Source organism: Podarcis bocagei (genome assembly GCF_964188305.1).
Source record: "Podarcis bocagei genome assembly, chromosome: 12".
NCBI classification, from domain to species: domain Eukaryota; kingdom Metazoa; phylum Chordata; class Lepidosauria; order Squamata; family Lacertidae; genus Podarcis; species Podarcis bocagei.
The window spans coordinates 25,666,706-25,680,404 of NC_138137.1; the positions used below are offsets into that span (position 1 = coordinate 25,666,706).

General features: G+C 43.4%; 1 protein-coding gene across 5 annotated transcripts in view; it reads left to right on the top strand.

Annotated features, from left to right (window-relative positions):
• OSBPL3 (oxysterol binding protein like 3) overlaps positions 1–13,699 on the top strand; it is a 94,887-nt gene that overhangs the window by 28,269 nt on the left and 52,919 nt on the right. For all 5 annotated transcript variants that reach the window (XM_081164442.1, XM_081164445.1, XM_081164444.1 and 2 more), the window contains one exon: positions 7,079–7,296. In XM_081164442.1, the coding sequence (XP_081020568.1) occupies positions 7,204–7,296 (93 nt within the window). In that variant the 5' untranslated portion in view covers positions 7,079–7,203. The remainder of the gene's footprint in view (positions 1–7,078; positions 7,297–13,699) is intronic.

Here is a 13,699-nt window from a genome sequence, read left to right on the forward strand (position 1 = left end):
AGCGCACTTCGTTTAGGGTGTGAATCGGAAACGGACAAGCTATGTTTCGAAAATCCAAGCAAGTTATTTTTATGAATGTGGAATATATTGGAGGTTAATGGGGCAGATGGTTGCGCTTGCAATGCACTAGCCGTTCTTCCTCAGTCTAAGCTGTATAAAAGCACCTTCTGGCAGTTGTGCTAACTTAGACGCACTGCAAGGATGAGTACAATCTGATAAGCTGGTAAGGAAATCCACTGCAGGATGCAAGCAGCATGGACTGCTCACATTTCGCCGTTAGGTATCTCAGGCAGAGAAACTGAAGATGAAATTGGCACAGGAGGAGATGGTAAGGCAGGATGGGTCCCAGTGGGCTAGCAGAGGCATGGAACCCAATATGAGGAATCTCTGGTCCTCCAGGTGTTGCTGAATTACAACTCCCATCATCATTGACCGTGCAGGCTAATGGAATTTGGATTCCAACAACATCAGGAGGGCCAGAGCCTCCCTGAGTTAAAGCAAGATGAAAGATGAGGTCGCTGTGCGGAGTAGCAGACTGAGGCATCGAGAAGGAATGATTGGGCCCAACAAGAGAGGAGACTATGGACCAAAGGAGCAGAATGGCAGCAACAAAAGAGGCATGCATTTGTAACTGGAAGTGATGACGGATGCAGCTAATGCTCTTGTTCCTGGGGAGAGAACCCAACACAGCCAAAGAGAACTTTCTGCTTAGGGAAGTAAGGCAGCAAAGTAGCACAGAGACTCAGGGTGGGTGGGGAATTTCTGAGCCTGTGGGGCAAGAAAGGCACACGAAGATGATCATTGTACCTATGTTGTTCTTGTTTAGTCGTTTAGTCGTGTCTGACTCTTCATGAGCCCATGGACCAGAGCACGCCAGGCACCCCTGTCTTCCACAGCCTCCTGCAGTGTGGTCAAACTCATGTTTGTAGCTTCGAGAACACTGTCCAACCATCTTGTCCTCTGTCGTCCCCTTCTCCTTGTGCCCTCCATCTTTCCCATCATCAGGGTCTTTTCCAGGGAAACTTCTCTTCTCATGAGGTGGCCAAAGTATTGGAGCCTCAGCTTCAGGATCTGTCCTTCCAGTGAGCACTCAGGGGTGATTTCCTTAAGAATGGATAGGTTTGATCTTCTTGCAGTCCATGGGACTCTCAAGAGTCTTCTCCAGTACCATAATTCAAAAGCATATTGTACCTATAGCTATGGCTGTTTCAAAAGAGAGCTTGCAAATGGTTGCCAAGACTCAGCAGTGGTAGAAACGTGGAATCTTATGGTGCAGAACTATTCCCCGTGAGTCCGGGGGGGGGGCAGTCATTTCCAGGACTCAAAAGACCTTGCGTCCAGATGAACCCCACACACTGATTGATAAGCTGCTATTATTATGAGCAGCATGGCGATCAAGCCATTATGATTACCTGAAGCCATGTATGAGCTAGTGCCTTGCTGAAAATTTCTCTGGTAGTTTCTTTTCTTTGTAACCATTCTGCATCAATCGACAAGAAAATAAATTGCCTTCAAAAATTATCAGAGGGGAGAGGTTTTATTTTTTTTAATGAAGTTCTCATAAGTGGGCGTGTGGGATTTTGGTTGTACCTACCTTACTGGTGTGATGTCCTTGGGGCTTTTGTGTGTCCTTTCATTCATTCTGCAAGCCACCTCGACAGTAGCCTTCAGCCTTCCCAGGTCCACCCACTTTCCCCTTGGGCCCCACCCACCACAGGATTTTGTTCCGAAGGGAATATGGAAACCTTGGGCTAAGAGAGATTCTGCAACCCTGGTTTACTGGGAAGAAAAGCACATCTAGTACACAGGGGGTTTAAAATAAAAAAATAGACTGTTCTGTTTTTCCTCTCTTGCTTGGAATGACCAGGGTAAGAGCAGATGCTAGCAGAACACACCAGTTGTAGCCAAATCGTACTTGAATGTCTATTTTTAGTTTCTTACCTGCTTGGAGAGTTCAGCATGTGTGGTGCATTTTGGGAAAGCTCATCAGTTCTGCATAATAGATCCCATATGGCTGGCAAAAGGGTGGGGTGTCCAGGGTATTTAAGGAATAAAAAAATCAAAAGGGGAGGGGGAAGGAAATGCTGGTCAGCTGGTGCTCAGGGGCTGTTAATAGATTATAAGTAAACCAATACAAAATGTGGTGTTGCTAACCAACCCGTTTAAATGATTTTTTTTTTTATTTAAAGAGAGAGAAATCCATTTTGTTTCCTTTGTCCTTGTGAGGTCTTCTGTCAAAATCTTGAAATGAGCAACCTGATGGAACATAACTGACTTGATTTTTGTGGGTGTCCTGGAGCTGGTCACATTGGGAATCCGTTACTACTCTCCTTTTAGCTACTTAAAATACTCTGTGTAGACAAGACCTGAAAATGAGTGTATTTTCTTTGTTATTTAAGGAAGAATTGCATGAATGATCAAGCAGGTTGTATTTATAGATACAGTTTTGTATATTCTAAAAATACAGTGGATAACTACTGGGTTAGAGATGAGCCATAATTTCTAAAGGGCTGTAGAAAGTGCTAAGCAACAACAAAAAATTATAACTGCTCCATGGCAACTCCACCGCCAGCTTTCCCCTCTAATATTTCTTTCAGAGGATCTGAGAGCAAAGTCACGCATTGCTATGTAATAATAGTACAACAGATTGTAACAGTGAAGCATTGTGACCATGAATGCAAAGGCATACCAAAATAGTTTGTGTCTTGTTGAAATTATTGAAATTTTTAGATATATTTGGAACTTGAGTGTATCGACCAGGGAGGGGGTGGTAGCTGTTCAGATATTTTTGCTGTTTTTTCAACTTGCATGCTGCTTCAATTAGGAACATTTTATTAGGACCCCCTCCACACACAAAAACCCCACCAATGCAACCATTCAATAAACTTGAAGTATGATGCAAATAACCTGCCACATCACATGACCCGCTTCCGTACAGAACTTGTGGTCACGTGCAGGTGAAAACTGAAAGTGTGTGGAGCAGAAATTTGAAGATTGCTGAAACAATTATCTGGAGCGATTTCTGTGGCCTTGCTGCTGCTTAATGATTTCAAGAACTGTCTGAAACACCTGCATAGGCATATTGTCTGCCTTCTTTATCCTGAGAGATGCTTTATGCTATAAAGTTCTCTGCTGCGTGGTTTCCCCCCCTCACCCTTTCTTGTTTCCAGAATAATTAGAAAGAGTGTTGAAACTAGAAAGGCAGAGCTCATTAACCTCTAAGAGGCATTTGTGCAGTTTCCCATATGAAACGCCTAAGCAATAATAAATTCAGACAGCAGAGCATGATTGTACCTCTGCTCCAAGACTAAATTCTTGCAGCTGAAGATGCTGCTGAATTTTGTTGATGCAGGAGGTACTGTTTCATGGTAACAGAAAGTGAAATGGGTTTCACCAGGCCTTGACAGTTGAAATAGGTAATTAGAGGATTAGCTCTTCCAAAAGAGCTCTTGGGAACAAACGGAGAGTTCCTTTTTAGAACCTCTAAAAAGAGAGGAATTGGTGCTTTAAAAGTAAACCTTGAATCATAATGGATGCTAACCGAGAATAAGCTCAGGATCTGCACATATGGCTATGCCCATGCCCGAGAGTCCTGTCTGGGGTTTCGCCCACTCGCTAGCAACAGTTAGCCAGCGTGGCACACGATTCCTTCGCACACTTGGACTCGTGGTGTCAGGATCTTGGGCAAAAATAATCAGTTCAAGAGAACTGTAGCTGGCCATACAGATGCATCAGTGCATAACTGCAGGTGTCTGTAGTTTTTGAGCTGTTGAGTACAGTGGTACCTTGGTTGTTGAACAGCTTGGTTCCCAAACAAATCAGCTCCCGAACGCTGCAAACTCGGAAGTAAGTGTTCCGGATTAAGTTTGATAACCAAGGTACCACCGTATTGCAACCACATTAGGCAACTTTACAGTGGTACCTCAGGTTACATATGCTTCAGGTTACATACTCCGCTAACCCAGAAATAGTGCTTCAGGTTAAGAACTTTGCTTCAGGTTGAGAACAGAAATCGTGCTCAGGCGGCACGGCAGCAGCGGGAGGCCCCATTAGCTAAAGTGGTGCTTCAGGTTAAGAACAGTTTCAGGTTAAGTACGGACCTCCGGAATGAATTAAGTACTTAACCTGAGGTACCACTGTACCGAGTTTTAAAATATCCCAGTGGTGTTTTTTAAATGTTGGTTGCTGCATACAAGCTATTGGCAGCCATTCACAAAGGCACTTGAGATGTTGTTGGTTTTTTAAATAGAAGAACGAGTGTGATATATAGTGTTTAGATCCCAGCACTTACAATGAGATGCCTTCTCCTTTCCATATCCCACTGAATAGGAAGAAGACAAATGGGGCCTTCAACAAAATCGTGTAGTTGCATTCTTTCCCCTTTCCCAATGGCTGGACTCCTATAAGGTGTGGTAAGGCTAAAACAGGCCGATTCATTCATCTCTATTTACCAGTTGGTTTTCTTTTCCAATTGCCAACATTCCATGGTCCCTGGAATGCATGAGCAATACTCAATCTTCACTGGACTGTTTCTGAAGGTGTTCAGATGTTTTGTACTTCCTCATACCTCGGCGTTCAGCGGAACATGCTGCTTTCTCTTCCTTGTTTCTCAGTAATCCACATTTCAACGCCAGTGCTGTTGGCACTCAACCACCTGAGTTCACTGTTGGAGGGAATGATGACAGATCTGGCGCCGGATTCACTGAAGTAGACCTTGCCATATGTTGTCACTCAGGCAGCTTGGGTGAATAAACATAGCCATGGTTCTTAATTCAGCACCAAGTAGCCAGGCATGTAATGCAACACTTGCTTGCTGCAGACAAAAAAACCCAAGGTGAACTGGGGTTGTCTGGGGAGCAAGTTAGTAGAACATACTGCATGAGGCATAAGACCATAAAACTGATTTTAGCAAGAGCATATTCTGTGGCCGTTGTGCAGACACAAAGAACAGGAAAAACTCCAGCGGTGGTATCCGGGCATTTTTTAAAAAGCAAACTCTATAATCTATAAACTAGACATTGATGCATGGTATTAAAATGATTGGATTTCATATCCTGAAAAGAGTTGTTGGCAAGACATAAGAAATGCTTTGCTTAGATTGCTTATATATTGTCAGCTTATATATTGTCAGCACTACTAGAGTCCAAGAGGACAAGATGAAAGTTAAATATTGATCTGTATTCTGAACCCTCCCCCACGTATTACATGTTACATATTACATTACGGATTTTGACCACTGTTGAATAATACAATATTTTGTGTAATTGTACGGTAAGACTTTCTTACCCTTGAGTTTGTGAAAGGTGCTGCCCTTTAGTCTAGCTTTTGTGAAGTGGGAAGAATCTGTTGCCATGGTTACTCTAGCTCACGTTTTCTACATTGTCACTGGGTCTACCAGCAAGGTTCTCGATGCAGACTGCCACCTTGGTGCTGTTATTAAATATTGTTTTCTGCCAGACTTGACAACAGATGCCTACTTAAATACCTGACCTCATCATGCACTGGGATTGCTATTGTGCGGCAGTTAAAGGTGTTGTGTTCTTTGGGGCGGCAATTTCCATAAATGGGTTTTCCACCAATCATATTGACATTGTTAATACCTTTGCCTCCTTCTCTACGGAGGTCAGTTATTGCTCTCTAATCACTCCCTATGGGTATTTTCTGTTTATCTATGCACAGCTGACAGGTTTTTAAATGCCCACACCTTTAAGTGCTGCTTCAATAATTGGGCAAAAAAACCAACATTTTTAAACAACAACTTGGATGTGTTTAAAAGGTGAAAATGACTCGCCTGATCACCTATAAAGATAAGGTGGTCCTAGAAGTATTGTCTTCTGGTAGAGGTATGGTTTGTATGGTCTGTGAGCTCTGTGTATCTGTATGGATACATCAGGACAGGCATCCCCAAACTCGGCCCTCCAGATGTTTTGGGACTACAACTCCCATCATCCCTAGCTAACAGGACCAGGGGTCAGGGATGATGGGAATCGTAGTCCCAAGACATCTGGAGGGCCGAGTTTGGGGATGCCTGCATCAGAAGGTCAAAATCTCTCACCTGAACATCTCTGCACATGGAATCCATGCAGATCCAAGAGCTGGGAAGCGTTCCCACAAATCATTCCACCTCTGCCCCATGCCTAAAACATAGTTGAGGGCTGGCATAGTGTACCGGCTTAAGCATGTGGGTTTGAAGACCCTGGTTCAGATCTTAGCTTTGGACATAAATAAACACAATGGGGCTTGCTGCAATTAACAAGGGCTTATCTACGCTTAACTTTTCCTCGGCACTATTGAGACATGGTCTGTCCTTTAAAGCTTTATGTCTGAGTGCCCTTTCTTTTGCTCCAGAGCTTTCCCCACAAAAAAATGTTCTTTAAAGTGGGGAAAGTTTGGGGGGGGTGGCCAGGAATGCTCAGCCATGGAGTTTTAAATCGCGGACCATGCCTGGAAAGAGTGGAGGAAAGTATGGATAAGCCTCAATATGAAGTGTTATGACATACACTCTGGCACTATGTAAATTATTATTCTATTGTTAATTATTTAATCCCTCCCCCCTTTCAGAGCAAGCTCTCTCAATGATCCTTGTGAATAAAAGATAAAATGATATTTCATGATAAAGACATGTACAAGAATTAAAATTTCAGCAGGTAATAAACCTTAAAGTGAAAAAGAAAGAAAACCCTGGCCAGTCTTTATTTTCCGACCACTTCTATAAACTGTCCGAGAAGTGAGGTTAGCAGGTTGTTTCACAGTAATCAAAGGCCGTATGTATCCCTAATATTACCTGGTTCCTATTCAGTTTCTTTTTGAATGCCTCCGAAAAAAGCAGAACATTACGCTAAATAATCCTTCGTGTCCATCTGCCTTGCCATTCTTTTGAGACCTATTTCAACACTACTCATCAAGTCTTGAATGTTACCCTTTATAGCTTATTGGTTTGCTAATTTTATAGCAATGGTGTCACATTGCATTGCGGAAAATTTGAACTCTTTATTGTTGTTAGAATTGCTCTTGTCTAAAATTGATGGTGTGCTGTTGTCTCCTTTTCCTCCCCTCACCCTCCTGCTCTGTCTTTTAGGAATTTCCTTTGACCACCACGAGCACCGCTGCAATGCATTTGGAGATGCGATGACTCTTGCCTTTCTCTCCCATGTCTTCTCGTTTTGTCGTTGAATTGGTACAGAAGAAACTCTTTTGGAGACCATGACTGAAGAAAAGAATCTTGGTGTGTCTCAGAAAGTCTTGTCGCCTTCAAGAAGTACCAGTAGCTGCTCCTCTAAGCAGGGGAGTAGACAGGTAAATATAAAGTGTTTTTATCATCCCCAGTGTGGTGTAGTGGTTAAGAGCAGTAGACTCGTAATCTGGTGAACCGGGTTCGCGTCTCGGCTCCTCCACATGCAGCTGCTGGGTGACCTTAGACTAGTCACACTTCTTTGAAGTCTCTCAGCCTCACTCCCCTCACAGAACGTTTGTTGTGGGAGAGGAAGGGAAAGGGGATTGTTAGCCGCTTTGAGACTCCCTAAGGGGAGTGAAAGGCAGGATATCAAATCCAAACTCCTCTTCTTCTTTGTTTAACACCACATTGATTGAAAAATATAGATCAAGATCTGTGTAGAAATATAGATCAAGGTTGGAAACCTGTGGCCCTCCAGCTGTTGTTGGTATGACCAATGGTGAGGGATGATGGGAATTGTAGTCCAACAACCTCTGGAGGTACCACTGCTTCCCCACTCCTGTTGCAGATGATTCACTTCCTGATTGCTTGCTCTTTTTCACTGTTTCTGGTACTTAGGATTAATTCACATGACCAAGCTGGTGTTCTGAATATGTGGGTTGAGTAGATCTGTAAGTGAGTTGGTTCTGCCTTGGTTTCAGACAACAGGCCAAGTTCACAACCTGGCTTTCAGTAATGTTTTAATTGGCACTGCTAGTTCCTGCCCCCGTGGATTTCAATAGTAATATTTCATTTTCAATTGTGCCAGAAAGTTCATTTGTTCATTCTTAGGCTGTGTGTGGTTGAGCGGAGATGTATAAAAAAATTGGCCATGTATGCATGGTATAGATAATTGCAGACCAGATAAGGAAAGTTGATTATGCAAGGACATAAGAGCGTGCTGGATCAGGCCAGTGGCACATCTAGTCCAGCATCCTGTTTTCTCTGTGACCAACCCGTTTCCTGTGGGAAACCTGCAAGCAGGACCTGAGTTAGTGCAAAAAGCAATCTTCTCTCCTGCAGGTTCCAGATAATATGGTTTCATATTATCATGGCCCTTGCAAATTCCTTTAGAAAACCAAGAGCATGTTGATACTGGCTTTTGTTGTAAAGATCCACTAAAATCCATGGCACTTTTACCACACATCCACACTTGAGTGGACGTTCAGAACTTGGTCACACACTTGCAATCCTAAGGACTGGAACCTTTTTTAACAATCAAAAGAGGCAGAAGAGGAGAGGTATGATGGATTAACCTGTATCATCCCGCGTTTTGTTTCTAAATGCTAGCCATCCAAATGCTTCTGGGAAGCTTATAAGTTCACTCTTGTTTGCCCCCAGCATCTGTTACTTAAAAGAGAGAGCGATAGGGAGATTCTGGGCACAAAGATCTCATATTAAAGTGAAAGCTGAGATTCTCAAATACATTTCTGAATGTTTATAAAGTAAAAATACGCATATAATTTTGAATCAAAATCAGTGCAAGAACCCACCCACCCCAATGCAAGTCCTTATTTATGAATATTTAGAGATTTAGCAAGAGTTGCACTTTTCCTCTTCTGTTCCATTTAGCGTAGTTGCCCCCCCCCTTCAAGCACATACAAATACTGGTTTTAGCCGGACTTTCTGCTTTCTTATTAACCGGCCAAGTTGTCTGGGAACATTTCCCACTTTTTCACACTGTCTGTGCCGCTGATCAGATTAAGTAAATCAGATTATGTGGAAGAAGACTGTATAAACAGCTTCAAGGGATAACAGGAAGTGGGCAGACATTTTGTTTATGTTTCGAGGCATCCCTTTCCAGTGGTTGAGCGCAAGCATATATCTTTGCTGTTAGGGTTGCCAGGGCAACCAGGATGTGGGATCTATCCTTGGCTGAAGCCCAATCTGTCTGCGGTTGGATTTGGTCACTTTATTAACCACCTTCCTATGTTGTCTGGATGAAGGGGGGCACCACGTGATTATTGGGGAGTTGGGGGTGCACTCCTGGTCCCCATGCTGCCTGTCTCTGCTGGAGACATCCATATTTTAGTGTGGTTGTCTCCACAAGTGGCCATTGAGGCTGGCCAATTGAGATAAATGGGGCACTGCCTTACCAACCTCAACCAGCCTACACCTGCCTGCCTTCTTACTTACAGTATTTTTTTGCTCTATAAGACTCACTTTTTCCCTCCTAAAAAGTAAGGGAAAATGTGTGTGCGTCTTAGGGAGCGAATGCAGGCTGCGCAGCTATCCCAGAAGCCAGAACAGCAAGAGGGATTGCTGCTTACACTGCGCAGTGATCCCACTTGCTGTTCTGGCTTCTGAGATTCAGAATATTTTTTTTCTTGTTTTCCTCCTCCAAAAACTAGGTGCGTCTTATGGTCTGGTGCATCTTATAGAGCGAAAAATACGGTACATCCTGTCACAGGATGTCTCTTCCTGTTGTTGGCTTTGGCTCCCCCTACTGTTGGTCTTCCTGCCTTCTGCCCTATCAGTCCCAATTGAGGACCAACTACCACTGCGATCATCTGCTTCTGCATAGGTGTTATGTACTGAGTTGAATAGGATCCAAAATGCAGCAGTCTGATTGGTCCTAGAACAATAGGATTCAGAATGCAGCAGTCTGATTGGTCCTAGAACAATGCAGCAGTATGATTGGTCTGCAGGAGCCACCCAATCCAGCTCCAGATGGAAGTGAATCCACAACCTGATTGGCTTGCAGGAGAATCTCGGAATTAGCCAGTCACATCCAGCCCATTGTGTAAATAATGTATATAAAGCAGATATTTTGGGGGAACTTTCATTCCTCCTCACCACTATGAGCTGAATAAAGAGCATGAAATCCACTCTCAACTCCGAGTATATTTCAGTAGGCTTCCAACACAATCAGGAAAAGAATAGCTGAGAGCCGCTATCTTTGAACTCCAGGACAAAGCATACCTTTTTGGTAACTTTTCCAAACTGGCTTTCCAACTTGTTTCGTTTTATTGGACAAAGTGCAGAACATGTGTAGCAAATCTTCAGCTGGCGGTGGATACCCCCAAACAAGTCTGGAGTGTTCATGAATTAAGTTTCAAGCACGGAAGTGTGGTGTTAAATAAAGTTATAGGAGACTATTGATTGGCACTTTAGTTTTGGCATAGCACGGTCTCTCAACATAACTTGGGTGCTGAGCATTGTTCGCAGTACATGGCGGAGGTAACCAGAACAAACCAGGCATGCCTACTCTTTTTTTAAAAAAAAGCATGCTCATTTTTTTTAGGGAATAGGAAGGCTGTTCTCAACGCCCATCTGTCCCAGAACGAAGAACCTCTGAAACATCCCCATGCCACATCCCTACTAAGATTTGTTGGTTGCAGAGAGATTTCTCACATCTCTTTCCAGTTCAGTCCTTTTAAATGTGTTGTTTGGTGGGGGTTGTTATATTGTCTTTGTTCTTATTTTTAGCATGTATCTTGTTTTTTTTAATATTGTAATTTTATGCTGTGAGCCGCCCTGAGATCTCCAGGTATAGGGAGGCACAAAAAATTAATTAATTAATTAATTAGTTAATTAATGTTAATTAACAAAAGTAAGCATATTCCTTGGTCACAAGGGGAAAATAAGAAGACAGGTGTATGATGCATGCTTTTACAAGACAACAAAAGAGAAGCTACAAACTCCTAATGCGTTACAATACGATAATACGATACGATAGTCTTTATTGCCATTGTCCCATACAGAACAACTTAATTGAAAAAATCTACATCAGACATTCAAAAACCAACAAGCCTGCTATCCCAGCTATCCCAGCCTGGTTAACCCCCTAAAAATTCTGATACCCCATAATTAAATACAGTATACTCCCATAGAGACTACCTTACACTGCGTTTAAAACCAAAATTGCATTTGGATAGAAACTGTTTCTCAGGCGGCTAGTCCTAGACTTTATAACCCTGTACCTTCTTCCAGAAGGCAGAAGCTGAAAGAGATCATTTCCGGGGTGCGCACTATCCATGCGATGAGGTTCATGGAGATTTTACTTCCCTTGAGAGTGCAAAATAATAGGGAATGGGCACAAAACATTAATGTGTGGATACCAAGTTCTGCAAAGAATTTTTACTTGCTTTTAAAAAAAATGTGTGCGTGTCTTCTTGTTGTTAAAAGAATTGCAATCTGGCAGAATGGCTGTTTTTCATTTCCTCTAGCTCATTGGTTTTCACCCAGTGTGCCGTGGGCAACACTGGCCTCTGTCCCTCTTTCTTTCCCTCTCTCTGATGCCCTCTTGCATCTCTGCCTCCCAAAGGCTTGCACAGCTGTTTGTTGCAGTGGCCCTGGCTACAAGCTTCCCAAGGCAACGGGTACTTCTGGGGCTGGTTTCCTAGGCCCCTGTGGGGCAGAGTAAGAAGGCACTTCTCTTTGGGGCCGGGGGGGGGGGCAGTTCAGAGACCAGGGGCAGCAGCTGCGGCTGCCCAGAGGACTCTGAAGGAGAGGGGAGAGGAGAGGAGAGAATGCTCCACAAGGGAGGGTGTTCAAAAAAGGGTGAGAGGCTGCCAGCTCTGCAGGCAAGAGGTGACATAACTGGGCTCCTGAGCCCCACAGGGGTGCCGCAGAAAGAATGTACAGTGGTACCTCGGGTTACATATGCTTAAGGTTACATACGCTTCAGGTTACAGACTCCGCTAACCCAGATATAGTGCTTCAGGTTAAGAACTTTGCTTTATACTGTTAATTTCTGGTTTAAAATATTTATGTATGTTCCACACTGGGACCTTTGAATAAACAACAGACTATAAATGGTCACAATAAACAAACAAACAATGTGCACATTCCAAAATACATGTTCTTGATGACTGGGAAAGCCTCTGCTTAAACCTATTTTAAAGAGAAAGTATCCATTTCATACATAAGCACTCTTTATATCTGATGGGGTGTGTATGCTTGGGTGCCACTACCAAGTACATTGGTACCTTAGGTGACATACGCTTCAGGTTACAGACTCCGCTAACCCAGAAATAGTGCTTCAGGTTAAGAACTTTGCTTCAGGATGAGAACAGAAATTGTGCTCCGGCGGTGTGGCGGCAGCAGGAGGCCCCATTAGCTAAAGTGTTGCTTCAGATTAAGAACAGTTTCAGGTTAAGAACGGACCTCCGGAACGAATTATGTACTTAACCCGAGGTACCACTGTAGTTGGTCAAGGTTGAAAACCTCTGCTCTAACTAACCAAACCTTAGCTCTTGGTCCTCCCGTGACGTTCCTGCTCTTTTAGCTCAAGGTCATGTTTCTATTGCAATATTTATGAGCAAGCAAGGGATTACAGGTACAGCTGAAGACTTCTTTTAGTTTAGTTTACCACCACCTCCACCGCCGCTTTAGCTCCCATTTTTAGAGGGAAGCCATTGTTTTCAAGCCATCATTTGATGACGCTATTCTTTTGCTAGTGCATAACTGATGACTTTGGACTGTGGCCACAACCATGTGAGTTGCTAGAAGAATCTTTCATGGGTATGAAATAATAAGTTTCTTTGATGGTGATTATTGATACCGTTTTGTAGGCATAAGATAGGGTTTGGGCATAGGGAAGAAAAATCTCTTAAAATCACTTCTTTGATCGGAGGCTTCTTTGTTTCAGCCCACATTTGAGATGCCCCACTTTGCTTTGAACCCAAGGCAAAGCTTTGCTCTGGTATCCCCAAACTTCAGATGTCTCCCCACTACTATGAGAGTAGCCAGTGTGAGATCAAGTAGGAGCTGCCCCGAAGTCACAAAACAGGAAAATACAGGCTTGTTGTTGTTTAGTCGTCTTAGTCGTGTTCGACTCTCCGTGACCCCATGAGCCAGAGCATGCCTTGGAGAAACTCGCTTTCTTCTCAAAGCTTCTCCTTTTTTATGTCCATGGAGTTTTCTTGGAAAAATACTGGAGTGGTTTGCCAGTTCCTTCTCCAGGTGGATCATATTTAGTCTAAACTCTTGGCTATGATCTGTCCGTCTTGGGTGGCCCTGCACGGCATAGCTCATAGCTTTTGGGAATTATTCAAGCCCCTTCGCCACAACAAGGCAGTTATCCATGATACAGACTACATCCCTGTAAATGGCTGGAGCTGGGGAAAGCTAACTCCCCAGCAAGGATCCTTGGGCAGTGGGGTTCATGTTGTGTGTTGGGCTTCCCTACAATCATTTGTTTAGGTGCAACTGTTTCCCCCCTCTTCATCACATGCCTCCACGTATGTCTTCCTATATTGGGGCTTTGATAGCTGCCCAATATCCTAAGTTCTGAAATTGATTCAAAGCTTTGGGCACGGCCCACTTTGCTTCTGATTGCTTCAGAGACAACCCACTTCAGCAGAAGTCCAAATGCCTCCAACATGACCCTCTTCAGTACAATATTTGGCTTTATCCAAAACAGATGTACCCCCCTACTATAGAAGGTGGATTACAGAGTTTGTTTCTTGTCACTCAGAAACAAGCAAGTAACCAATCATTTTATTTGTATGCCGCCTTTCCAAAGTTAAAACCACGCTCAAG